At 34.4% G+C, this 13618-nt stretch overlaps 1 protein-coding gene across 1 annotated transcript in view; it reads right to left on the reverse strand.

The window, feature by feature from the left end:
- Positions 1–226: 226 nt before the first annotated feature.
- Positions 227–13618, reverse strand: part of Wdr17 (WD repeat domain 17) — a 124895-nt gene continuing 111503 nt past the window's right edge. The window contains 8 exon segments of the mRNA XM_037211745.1: positions 227–529; positions 2377–2560; positions 2883–2981; positions 5871–5972; positions 7218–7320; positions 7633–7774; positions 11480–11547; positions 11550–11590. Of these exon segments, the coding sequence (XP_037067640.1) occupies positions 410–529; positions 2377–2560; positions 2883–2981; positions 5871–5972; positions 7218–7320; positions 7633–7774; positions 11480–11547; positions 11550–11590 (859 nt within the window). The 3' untranslated portion in view covers positions 227–409.

Genomic DNA, 13618 nt, shown 5'->3' on the forward strand with positions numbered 1-13618 from the left:
CATCAGGGAGAAGTATCTGTCTTGTAGAAGAAGCAGGCCCCAGGGGCCTACAATGGCTTCCATGGCCCAAAGAGTCAGTTACTGTGACTCAGGGTAGGTAGGCATTTTATTGACTTTCATGTCTTTTGAAGCCTATCTGCTGTGCAGTTTATATAGTCCTTTATAATTCAATTAAAACTTCCCTGTAAATATATAAATAATATCATTTATCAATGAGATACATATATTTCCTTTGGAATTATAGAAATATTTTATTTTTGAAATTAATAAAATTTAATATTTCTTCATGTTTTCCAACCACCAACCCACCTCCCAACCTATTATTCTTGAACAACCAAAATGAAGGTTATAAATATTCCAAATTTCCTTCTTACAAAAACTACTAATATGGAGAAAAAAAAATCTTCAGTCAAAATGGATTGAGTCGTATTCCAGTTCCTAAAGGTGAGAATGGATTCACCTTTGCCCACATCAGAGCATCGTTCAAAGAAATAGTCGATTTCCCATCTTCCAGGAAATACACAGGGCCCTGTGTACAGAGTTGAGAAGAGAGAAGATGAAACTATACATTGGAGCATTGGCTTAAAGTTTCAGCTTTATGCTATCATTTTAATTCTTTGTATGCAGTGGTACTATCAATGACAATAAGTGTTGTTAGTTTATTAATTGCCCCATAACATATCTTATGAAAGCCCACTGTCAAGTAGCAGACTTGGATATACTTCATTGAGTTAAGTAGGTAGCTGATGTCAGCATGCCTGGAAAGTGACTGAAGCCAGACACTTGGGTCCCTCTCAGCAGAAGAGGAGAAGATATTGCTACACATGTGTGTGATTTAAAACTATATTCTGTCACATGACTTGAGAGACTATTTATAGTTTAGTTCCATCAGATATTAGCACATCCTGAGTTTTGAAAAGTCTTCCCATCTGTCTTACTCTGCTCTGAGAAGGAATGAATGACAATAAAAAAATCACAAGGTAAGTACAGTTTTAATTTTTTGGTTAGGCTATAAATCTATCAAGTTCTGGTTATAATCTTTAAAGATGTGTTCTATTGTTTTCAATTTATTTTTAGAGTTGGAAAAAGTTAATCATTAGTTAGCTTCACATTAGTAAGTACTTGAGATTCATAAAACAAACATTAATTTCAAGTTAAAAATACTCTAGAAGGTTGTTACTTATTCTACATCAGTTATATGTGCACTGGGATGATTAGTAAGTAGATCCTTCGGTGGATGTGGGCCTGTGTAAAGAAAAAACTCAGTTGGTATCTACTGGTGTTTTGGCAATCCTGCATGGAGAAAAGGGTTATTGAGGGAAAGAGATGAAAAGACCAAACATTTAAATGGCCCATGAGAGCAGAAAGTGATTTTGAGACAAATTTCCAGAGTTTCATGATTCACTGCTAAGCTACTGGGTTCACTGATTTTTCTTTAATCTCTAAACACAAGTGAATGATATCAATGTGCACAGTCATGTGTCCTGTGCTTTGGAGATTATTGTTTTGTGTTCTCAAGAGTCTGGCTTACAATTGGCCAGCTAAGCTATAAGCAGGGATTGTACTAATGAGCAGCTATTGCACTTAATTTGAGTGTCTGGATCACTCATTGGTCTGGAATGTCATGATAATAAACATATTTTTAATATTACATCAGAACTACAAGGACCTGTCCATTGAAATGTATATGACAATGGCAGCCAGAGCACTCTGTGACAGACTGTGATCATTCACTTTGCAGAACTGGGCTTTGTTTACCTCTCAGGGACATCTACTATAAGATAATGACTTCTCTTCTAAAAATCTCCTTGGGTTCCCTTCAGAGGCCCTAAGCATTGTTCATCACTAATTTGACTATAAGTTAAAGAATGCTCTTTGGGAATTAGTCATCCTCTGTGATGAATCACAGTGAACTTTAATTGCTGTGAGTTCAGTAAAATAATACAAGGTCACTTGATGTATCAGTAATATCCATCTATCAGTTTTATTTTATTGTGCTTATGCAGCACAAATGGAGACTAGAAAGTAAAATACAATCTTCTGTGATAAAATCATGTTGACTATTTTTCACTGACTTACTTTCCTTTAAGATATGAAGCATATTTATTTTAAAAACATCCCTGTTACTATATATGTAAATAAGCTGCTGCTAAATGTATGCAATTGCTTCACTGATGATAACTCAGTGATCATCTATCTCTCTGGGTTTAAGGGAAAAGAGACCACTTGTAATATCACAGAGCACCAAGAGCACTATTTTCTTACTTTTCTTTCTTCTTGTATATCTGCCAAACTTACTGAGTTTATATTTGTTTTAGGATAACATGAAAAATGCATGATGGAAATATAAAGTTGATGTCTGATATTAGTCTGTACCTGAATTTTTAGTCCAGTAAGACAAGAGATGTGAATGTCTGAATGGCTTGGAAGATTTGATCCAGTCACATAATCTGGTCCAATAATTCCTTTGAGTGGCTCTTCTTTCAGTCTCTTTAATAAAGTTTCATAAATGGTTTGTTGTGAATCAGAAGGGGGTGTACATGGAGACTCTTCTGATGATCTACATTTTAAATAAATGTTCACATTTCATTTTTTATAGAATTATAGAATTACTGAGATGTAGACTAGAAATTACTCTGATTAGTTTATTATCCTTTAGAGATTGTTACAAATCAATTTAAATTAAAGCTTAGAAAAACAAGAGACTTCAGAAAGGCAGAAATTAGCATCACAATAAATTACTACTGAATATATGTTAAACAAATTGACAATTTATTTTTCTAAAATTGTTTGAAAATAATTGAAAAAAATACACATCTGAACATTTTTGTCTGTAACACTAAATTCCTTCTGCATTTGAATGTTATATTGAATTCACTCACTGTTTGGCAGACTGTGTGCAAGCTCTCCATGCATCCAATTCCTCAGAGAGATGTTCAATTTTTAAAGGCACCGACACCACTCGGTGTCTTAATAGCTGACTGAAACATGAAAAAAAAAAAAAAATTGGCATCTGGCATAACAGTAAAACATCGGACAAAACAAATGACTTTAATAACTGAAATTTTATCTGTAATAACAGTTTTCAACTGTTCAATAGTGTGTATGTACATACAATTACATATACATAGGCATAGATGTGTTCCCTTATATGTTTATCATTTAAGCCCCTGGTAAGTCTAAAATGCTCAAGAAACATGGATAGATGAGTGACTGTAGTTAAAGGCATTGTATAATCTGTGGAGCATGGTGAGACAAGACAAGCAATGCTGAACAGCAGAAGTGAGATAGAACAGCTAATCAGAACCTCGACGTAATTCTGGATAACAGAAATACAATGGCACAATTAGAAAAAGCAAAGGACTCCATTTGACAAGCTTGTTTTACTTGAGAGCACACCGAGTTTAAGGCTGGAGTGTGGTGCAGGCCTTAGACTCACACAAGGAGCTCTGAGATTAGATGACATCTGAACATAAAATGAGTTATCTCCAAAACGACGACAGGTAAGGCTCAGAAATGAGTTTTCAGTGCTGGTCACGCAAGTCTGGCAACCTGAGTTTGAATCTCAGAACCCACTTAAAGGTGTAAAGAGAGATCAGCTCCACAGAATTTTCCTCTGCCTCCAGATGTGTGCCTTAGAATGGGCATGAACCACTCCACCCCACTACACACACACACACACACACACACACACACACACACACACACACACACAAACACACACACACTCACACACACTTCACAAATGAACCTTCTGTAGAACACACAAGAGAACAGAGAGAGGAGATGATGATGTGAGTGTGTAGGGGACGGGGAAGTGGGGAGAGAAAAGAAGAAAGGAAACAGAACAAGACAATGGAGAATTGGAGAGTTAGTATAAGAGGAAATGAAAATAGACTGCAGGACATAACAGACAGAATCATCATGAAAAAGAAATCCTCTAAAACTGAGACTTCTTAAAGTTCTCTTTCTTAATTACTATGCTTTCCATAACCTAGACATAGTCTATGAACTTTCCCCTGCCCTATGTATAATAACTTTTGATTTTCCACTTTGTTTGCTTTTTTGCTTCCCAATTTCTGAGGCAGTCACTCTGAATACAGGCTTGTGTGGAACTTTCCATGTAGCCCAGGCTGGCCTTGAACCAGTGGGAATCCTTTTACCTCAGCCTCCCATGATGAAGATTGCAGATATGAGCCGCCACTCTCTTCTTTCATCTTTTTATAATTAATACTAAGTTAAGAGACCGTTTTTCTCTCACTTGTCATCAGTGAAGTCACACATAGCTGGACAAATTCAACATAATTTTAGTGTCCCTCATAGCACCTATTGATCCAATATTTTAAGGTTGAAAGTGGGCTTTTGGCTTGTTGCCTGTGCAAAAACACATTTTCTTTGCGCATCCAGTGGTATTAATCTACCTTATTAGTTAGCTTGTACTTGGTCGCAGTGGCTGCTTCTTCACTAGAGTTAGAGAGGAATAATAAAGTTTTCCATTTCTCTTACAATCCCCTACCTTCTGTAAAAGGTAGAAAAATGTGGAACTCATTTTTCTCTGAGTAAGTGGGAATCCTTTTAGATTAGCTTCCCATGATGAGATTGCAGATATGAGCTGCCATATCTAGGGAAAATTTTCCCTAGACTCTAAGCATCAACAATAAAAAAAGCTGCATATCATTTAGCAAGTTAATGGGCCTGGAAATAAATTTTCCGGAAATATTCTGTGAATTTGTTTACTCCCCAAACCATACTCATACAATGAGATGTGTCTTGTTAAATAGTGGGATGTATTAGAAATGAAGAATCCTTATTTTATCCTTGTATTTTATTTTTGAAGGAAGTAAGCTTTAAGTATAATAGATAATGACTGAAGTAGTAAGCTGTTAGAGAGTGAAGATGTTTGGCTGGCAGGGTTATAAAACACAATCTATCATGAATATAAAATACTAGCTTATTTGCTACTTTGAAATGTCCTTTAATTGAGTTTTTCTGCCTCAGAGATGGGGATCTTGTAGTCAGAAGGTTTCTCTGGTCCTGAGGAATCTCTCCCACCCATGTCCCACAGCTATTTGTCCCAAATAAATGCACACAGGCTTATATTAATTAAAACTGTTCAGCCACTAGCTCAGGCTAACTATTGACTAGCTCTTACACTTAAATTAACCCATAATTCTTATTTATGTTTTGGCACATGGCTTGGTACCTTTTCTCAGTTCTGTCTTCACATCTTGCTTCCTCTGTGGCTGGCTGGCGACTCCTGACTCAGCCTTCCTGTTCCCAGAATTCTCCTCTCTCTTTGTTCCACCTATACTATCTGCCTGGCTACTGGCCAATCAGCGCTTTGTTTATTAACCAATCAGAGCAACACATTCACAGCATACAGAGCGATATCCACAGTAGGAGCTAATATATGTGACCTCCTATTATTTAACAGTGGTGTTATGCCATGATGGAAGTGAAGCACAGGCATGCCTTCCAGAACAAAGTGAAGAAATCTGGCATCTTCTTCTGAAGACCTTGGGAAACTCACAGAAGGAAAGACACTAAGAGTTTCAGAGTAGAAAAGAAAAAGGGAAAGATCCAAGTCCTTGATGGAATTACTGGACCGCTTTATAAGTTCTGGGACACCTCTCTGAAGTGTCCTGATAGGCAACCATCAACATATCCTACATATTTAAACTTCTGTCAGCATCTCAGTCATTTATAGCCTAATGCATTCACAACTCATAGTCATAGCCCTTGCTTTATTGCAGAGCACACACTGAATGAACAAGTGAATGCACAGTATAATGCATTCAGTTCCTGTGATCTACTTAGAGGCTATTTATCTTAGGACAAAGGATTTCTCAATAAAATGGTTTTATTTTTACCTTGTGTACTCATAAAGAGCTGGAACGATGCTTTGATACTGTCTCCTGATAGCCAGTAAGGCACCAATGTAACCACATAATACGAGTAATTCATTTCGAGCCCTGAAAGAGAATATATTTATTTTCAATCTTTACAATTTGAAGCATAGGACATTACATAATTCAAACATGTCTATTTATATTCTTACAGATGATACTTATAAAATATATTTAGGGGGTCGATGGCTCAGTGGCTACTCTTCCAGAAGTTGAGTTCAATTCCCAGCTTCCACATAGTGGTTCACAGCCATCTATAATGGGATCTGATACCTCCTTGTAGCATGCAGGTGTACATGCAGCAGAGCATTCATACATAAAAAAATATATGAACTTAAAAAAAAGAAAAGCCAAAATTATAAAAAAGTACATTTAGAAAATTTTGTAAAATTGGAGGAAATGATTTATTCATTAGCTAAAAATTAATACATAATTCTTATTCCAAAATGAATGCTATAACATAAATTATAATTTAAAATAAATGTCTTTAAATAGCACTTAGTTCTTATCTGCTCATTTTATATACTTAACATTTTTGTGTTTTCATGCTCGAACCTGAGCATGAACCTCACACAAAGCAAGGGCCCTACTGTTCTAGTTGATTTGCACCCTGAGGCTGCTCCTGCCTGTCTCTTCATGTCATTTATCTCTAAGTGATTATTTTTATTACATTTAGGAACTTATGGCCCATTATGTCAACTCTAGGAAGAACAAGCAAAATCAATTGCATTTCCTGTGGGGTGAACTTGACAGTTTTCCTGGCTGTTTCATTAAAAACAAAAACAACAACAACAACAACAAAAAAACTTTCTTACAAATTATTCTCAAATCTCTGAGGACTTTAGTTAGATGAAAAAAATTCCTAGGTGGTCCTTGAGTTTAAGGATGCTGTCATTTTTCTGTTTTTTAGCAAGTGTATCTCCCTCATCTAGGCTTAGTATGATGTTTTATGTACAATAGATATTGAATAAATATGATGTTTGGTTTCTTAAGAACTCCATGCCCACAACTACCTAAATGTTTTCAATTTAGCCTTCTTTGAACAAGTGTGTATAAGTGAAACTACACACGCGTTCACACACATACATACACACACTAGCTAGTGTTAATAGTTACTATTCAGATCAAGTTCACTTTATTGTCTTTTCTTGTTATTGCTGTCATAACAAAAAATTAATAACAAAATGCATAATTTGAATTTATAAATCCAGCTAATTAGGATGATCCTATTTCTTGATTTGAATACCTAAACCATTAGTGCCATTTAAAAATTTATACTGATCGTTTTATGTCTTGAAGAGGAGTACTTACTCAGTGCATGTATGCAAAAGTAGTTTTTCAGTACGAATAAAACTCAATAGGTCAAGCACAGGGTAAACAGTATCCAGAGTCCAGTTTGAGTTATTGATACATCCTGACAACATGAAACCAAATGAAATGTATTTTAAATTACAGTATTGAGTCTTGTTCATCCAATTGTTAAAATTATATAACCAACCCTTGTGTCCTAATTCTGAAGTTTGTATAAAAAAGACTATTGTTCCTTTCGCTGTCTCTGGGTCTCCCATACCATAAAATCAGGAGAGACACCACATTTTACATCAGTAATCTCCCTCCTTGTGAAATGTGGCTTGACTAGTACACAATTATCAGGGTGAGTATCAATTAATGAAAATATCAAGTGAACAAATAGATCTAAAAATCCAACCACGAACTAGAAACTTACCTTTGACAAAGTCAATACCAATAGGGAGAGCTTTTTCAGGTTCCTGGCTTAGTAAATAATACTTTATGGTTTCAAATACATTGCCATCTGCCTGGGCCTTTTCAGCCAACTGCATGCATTCTTCCACTGGGGGTAGATTGCACTAGAAAATGATTTAGTGAAAGACAATGTTACTAAGATTTACAGGGATAAAAGCTATAGGAGAAACACTCATTATTGCCACATTAATATGGCTGTTTCACTTATTAAAACTGCCCAAGATATATGTAAATGAAATTGTTTATAAATAAAATTATTTATGGAAATATTTTTAAGACTAAAGAATGAAGGTGAAGTCATTACCTTATGAGTTAGTGGCTTTACACCACACAAATGCTTAGTAAAGATGTAGAACTAAATTTTTCTGACCATAATGCTGTAATTAGTATTCACTAATACAGCTCAGCAAAAACAAAACAAAACAAGCCCATACTGAAGTCGTCTGCTTTAAAGTAAATGTATAATACAGACATTGCCAAAACTACATTTAATGTAACAAGCACAGAACTACACCGTCACATATTCCCTTACACTATGATTGAACTTAGCCTTTGAAGCCAAACAACCCTATTTCTACAACACTAACCATATTTAAGGTCTAAAACTTGACAGTTTAAAATGCACACAGAGTGGAAAGTTTGGTTTCCCAAAATTTCATGATTAAAAAAGGAAAAATAATGTTCCTTAATACTGAAAATAGACCTTTCTGTAGAAAATGGAAATTCTGGTCTTCTCTCAATCAGGATGTTTTGCTTCTACGATATGAATAGAATTAATTACCACTCACATAATTTTAAATATATGTAAAAATATACTCGATAAAGTAAAAAATGGAAATGACATCCATTCAATCTCAACAATATTGCTACCTAAAAAGATCTGAACAATTCCAACAACAGTTGACATTCCAATATAGATGGGGAAAATTTCACAGGACTCTACCCTTAGATAAAGAGCTACAAGAAATTAATAACTGCTAAGAGGAGGAGAATGAGTCCTCCCCAGAGACCAGTCACAGCCTGGTTATTCAATACTGGGCTACCTTGAAATGTGTAGACATGTAGGTAACACAGACCAGACTATGCCTGTGTGTTTATATGTTTATTCCTCTATATGTATATGAAATGACCATGGTTAAAGAACAAAAAGCTGTGAATTTGGGAAAAGGCATATATGGGAGGGTTAGGAGAGGCGAAATGATATAATTATATTTCAAATAAATTTTAAGAATGCTGAAGCTTACTAAGCAACAGCATTAATACTATTACAGCTATTAAATAGTTTCACATTTCTTATTGTTCAAAAACTAAGTAGACTGAATAGTTTAGGTCTTTCTCTCTCCCCTCTCAAAAAAAAAAATCACAAAAAGGTTTGCTAAGGAATATATATATATATGTATATATATATATGTTACTCCTTGCTTTTCCATTATTATTATAGCTCACAGACAACTTAAAAAGGATAGTTATTACATTTGAATTAAAAATTAAGCATAAAAATAATAAAAAGTGATTGTCACTGAAATTTCACACTCTAGAGTACAAGAGTAATTCCTGTCCTATTAACAAATTTCTCAGATAGGGTAATACTGTGTTTGACTGTGGTTTGACTTTGGTTTTATTATCAGATTAGAAAATTTTTAGAGTTATTAACAAATTTACATTCACTAGTTTTCTGAAGAGCAACTAATAAATTCTGATCAAAGATTCTAATCATATCCTTTAGACTGTAATGAACATTAGTCGAATGCTACTCTTGCCCTATTATTCCCACAAGAAGGGGAGAGGCTGTTCATGCTGTCTACAGCTCAGAGTCACGGATGGGAGGAGTAAATTCTGTTCTGCTGCACAGAAAGGTGAGTCCTTAATAGCAGCGCGTCTTTCAAAACACCTTGAAGAAAGGATCTTAGGTGTTTTTACCCTAGAGACTAATAAATATTTGAGGTTTGGGGTGTGGAAGTTGCTCTGATATATATGCAATATAATTCAATAATATTAAATTATATCATACTATTAAATATATATTATTAAATATATATAATTAAATTATAATGCATATATACCTATATATATCAAAATGTTACGTTGTGGCCTTTAAATACATACAATGACTTTTGTCGATTAACATAAGCCAGGATGTATAAACTTAGGGAAGTCTTCCTTCCTACCCTTGCATGCTAATACCAGCACTTCTTGCTCTGAGGTTGTTAACACATATTCAAACACTTTATAATACATAGAGAGAAGTAGAAATAAAAGTCCCATTGCCTCTTACCACATGCATTTTAATTTAAACTAAGAGTTTCTAGGGGTGTTTACAAAAATAAAACACAGATACTTTTTATTTATTTTTATTTCAAAAGTTTTATTTATCTTTAGATTTGTCTTATATTTTTACTTATTTACTTCATGTGGTAAACACGTGGAGGTCAGAGGACAGCTTGCACGCATCATCTGACTCCTTCCACCATGTGAAAAACAAGGTTTGAATTTGGGTCATTAGAACTGAGGATAAGCACCCTTACCCACAGATCCATCTCCACAGTGCTCATCGCAAATTTTTAGACAGGAATTCAAAGAATACAAAGTGTACAAGGAGTATTTGAAAATCTCCAAAAATTACTGTCACAAACTACTGTCAGATTGAATATTAATCCTTTCATAAATACTTTCCATAATATCAGACATGGACACACACATTTACTCTATAACAAATCTATACTCACCCACCCCTTTATTAATTTTGGTCTATCTGTGTTAATATAATAATAAGTATATGCTAAATGATGAGCGTTATTCGCTAATTGGGAAAAACTTCCAATTTAAAAAATGAAACAAATTTTTTTTATTTTGAAAGTTGAGGATGAGAAAATATGGTTCTTTCATTTTTCTTTTGCTTAAAAACTGTAGTATTTTTGGCTGTGCATAGGGGTGCACACTTTTACCTCAACACTAAGGAGGCAGAGGCACATGGATTTTTGTGAGTTTGAGGCCAGGTTTGTCTACACAGTGAGGTCAATGACAGTCAGAGCTACATAGTGAGATCCTGTTTCAAACAAACAAAAAAACAAGCAAATAAATAAACTAAATAACTATAGCATTTTCTTACACGTGTTATAACAATATGTAGCCAGGTGGCAGTGGCTATTGCCTTTAATCACAGCACTCAGGAGGCAGAGGCAGGTGGATCTCTGTGAGTTTGAGGCCAGTCTGGTCTACAGAGAGAATTCCAGGACAGGCTCCCAAGCTACATAGAGAATCCCCCATCTCAAACAAACAAACCAACAACAACAACAAAACACAACCAAATAAAAACAAGAGGTGGGAGCAATAGAAGAAAACGTGACATTGTCCTGTGACCTCCTGATGTACATGTGTGCGTGTGTGTGTGAGCACTCACACAAACACTCATATACACCCACACATTCAAATATGGTCTTAACTTGTAAACAAACCTTCAGCTACAAAGTGGTACAGTAGAAGGACTACAGGATGGCAAGATTTTTTGGAGTTGAAATTATCATTCCATCTTTAATTTGGGCAGATTCTTTACTTCTGTGAGTTCCCTTTCTTTGTAAAAATTATATCTATATATACTCCCAAAACTATATGTATATCTATTCCAAGTCCTGAATAGAAGTCAATAAATATTCTTTCTTTTGGTTATTGGTTTTGTTGAGTTAATAGGTTTCTCAAGTGACCGTGTTGTTATTTAATTTTTGGCATGAATTTCTATTTGATTGAACCAAATATTAAGAAAATCACAGTATTTCATTCCAGCCTAGATTCATGGATATACCATCAGCTACCTTCTTGTGAAGATCATTTATTTCTTCAGTGCATCCTGGGTAGAAGGCACAGAGTTTTACTAGCTGAACTCGTTATCAGGAGTCATCAGGAGAAGATCAGCTGCCAAGTTCCTGTTTGTATGACAAAGGAGAAAACCCCATTGAGGAAGTGATCCAAAAATAGATCTACAAGAATTTCAAAAAAAAAAAAAAAAAAAAGGAGACTGATATAATATAGCACCCTTGCTTATCCATTTACACAATGTTTATTTTGTTATTTATAGCAAACTGTCTCAAATATAGATTATAGAATACACATTTTGAGCACATTATGAAAAGTTTTCAAAATGCCAAATTTGCATAACTTAAATTCTTACACTGTAGCACTCAATTTTATTATTAGAGAAGAATTCTCTACCAGACTACACAGCTGTAGACAGGATTTTGGAGAAAATCATAAAGTAAAGTGAAAGCTAACACGTTTTCCCTTTTTAATCATTCTTATCAACAATGGGAAGTTCTATTAGCCTCTGCTCTGACTCCAGCAAAATGCTTAGCTAGTTTTATTTTTAAACTTCTGTTGTTCTGCATGCTTTTTAAGCTTTAGGAGGAAACCAAAGAAAGAAATATAATTTTAAAATACTTTAAAAGATTTCAACTAGTGTAATAAGTTGCTTACAAGAATAAAATGGTATGGACTTCTTAACTTTGTGATAAATGATATTTTCTATGAGAAGCTTTCCTCAAAGCAGTAAGTGAGGACTTTTTTGTTTCACACATTATAATTAAGGAAACATCAAATTTCCAGTGGCTTAAGATATTTAACTTTCAAGAATGGCATACACACACACACACACACACACACACACACACACACATATGTGTGTGCCTTTTGAACACACAATATATTAAAGGGTACTTTATAGAGTTGTAAACGTGGGACTCTTAAGTTAGCTTTTTCACAGTGGCTTTTAATCATGTATATGATCAATTAATTTTTAAAATACAAGAAATTCTTTCAAAATGTTATAAAGAATATAGAATAGATATAGAAATCATTTGTAACCCTTGTGAAATCAAAAATTTTAGTAAATACGCATGCTCACATACACACACCCATACAAACCACAAACTGTTAGAACAGTAGCTTTCTAAGTTTGGCTTATATTCAAGTTGTTAGAATTAAAAATAACTTCAATGGTGTTTCACAAAATTTTACATAAAATATTTCAATAATGCAACATTCCACTAATATATGATTAGATATACAACTACTTGACACATTGATAGACAACTACTAAAAGTCTACAACGACTTTTCAGTTTGTTTTCACCCAGTCAATTAACAATCCAATCCTAAACTGCCTATATTATTATTACCATTGATCAAGTAATTTCTTTATTTTCTCTTTTATTCTTATCTATGTGCATTGGTGTTTTGCCTGCATGTATATCTTTATGAGGGGTTTGTGGACTCAGGAAGTGGAGTTATAAACAGTTATGAGCCACCCTGTGGTTGCTGGGAATTGAACCCAGGTCCTCTGTAAGAACAGCCAGTGAGTGCTCTTAACCACTGAGCCATCCCTCCAGCCCCAGATCAAGCAACTTTTTAAAAGTCCAAAATAGAGTAGTTTACCTGTTATTTCTAAGAGGTACAAATTATTGTACTTTCTAATAACAAAATTTAATAACATTTTAATTATGTTATATATTAATATATGTGTGTGAGATACAGGGACAGAGAGAGACAAGGAGTATGTGCATGTGTGTGTGTGTGTGTGTGTGTGTGTGTGTGTGTGTGTACATGTGTGTGCATGTTTGTGCAAATGCATACTCTTTCCATGGGGTTGAACTCAGGTCATCATACTTATACAAGCACTTTTACCTCCTGAGTCATATTGCTGCCCCATAATAACACTTTTAAAATAATATCCTGGAGAATAAAGAATTACATCCTGATTTTCTCTTTGAAAACAGCTGCACTAAAACTACATTAAAACTTCAAACAACTCCAAATAAAACCCAACTTCTTCTTGCAAACTATGTCCTTATCTAGGAAAATTTTCATTAAGGGCTGCTGATTATATTCATTATTTATTTTACTGTTTCTTTAAAATTCAGTACATTATTGTGTGTGTATAACAAAACATAAGACAACCAA

Source organism: Peromyscus leucopus, chromosome 17, assembly GCF_004664715.2.
Source record: "Peromyscus leucopus breed LL Stock chromosome 17, UCI_PerLeu_2.1, whole genome shotgun sequence".
In the NCBI taxonomy this organism is placed as follows: domain Eukaryota; kingdom Metazoa; phylum Chordata; class Mammalia; order Rodentia; family Cricetidae; genus Peromyscus; species Peromyscus leucopus.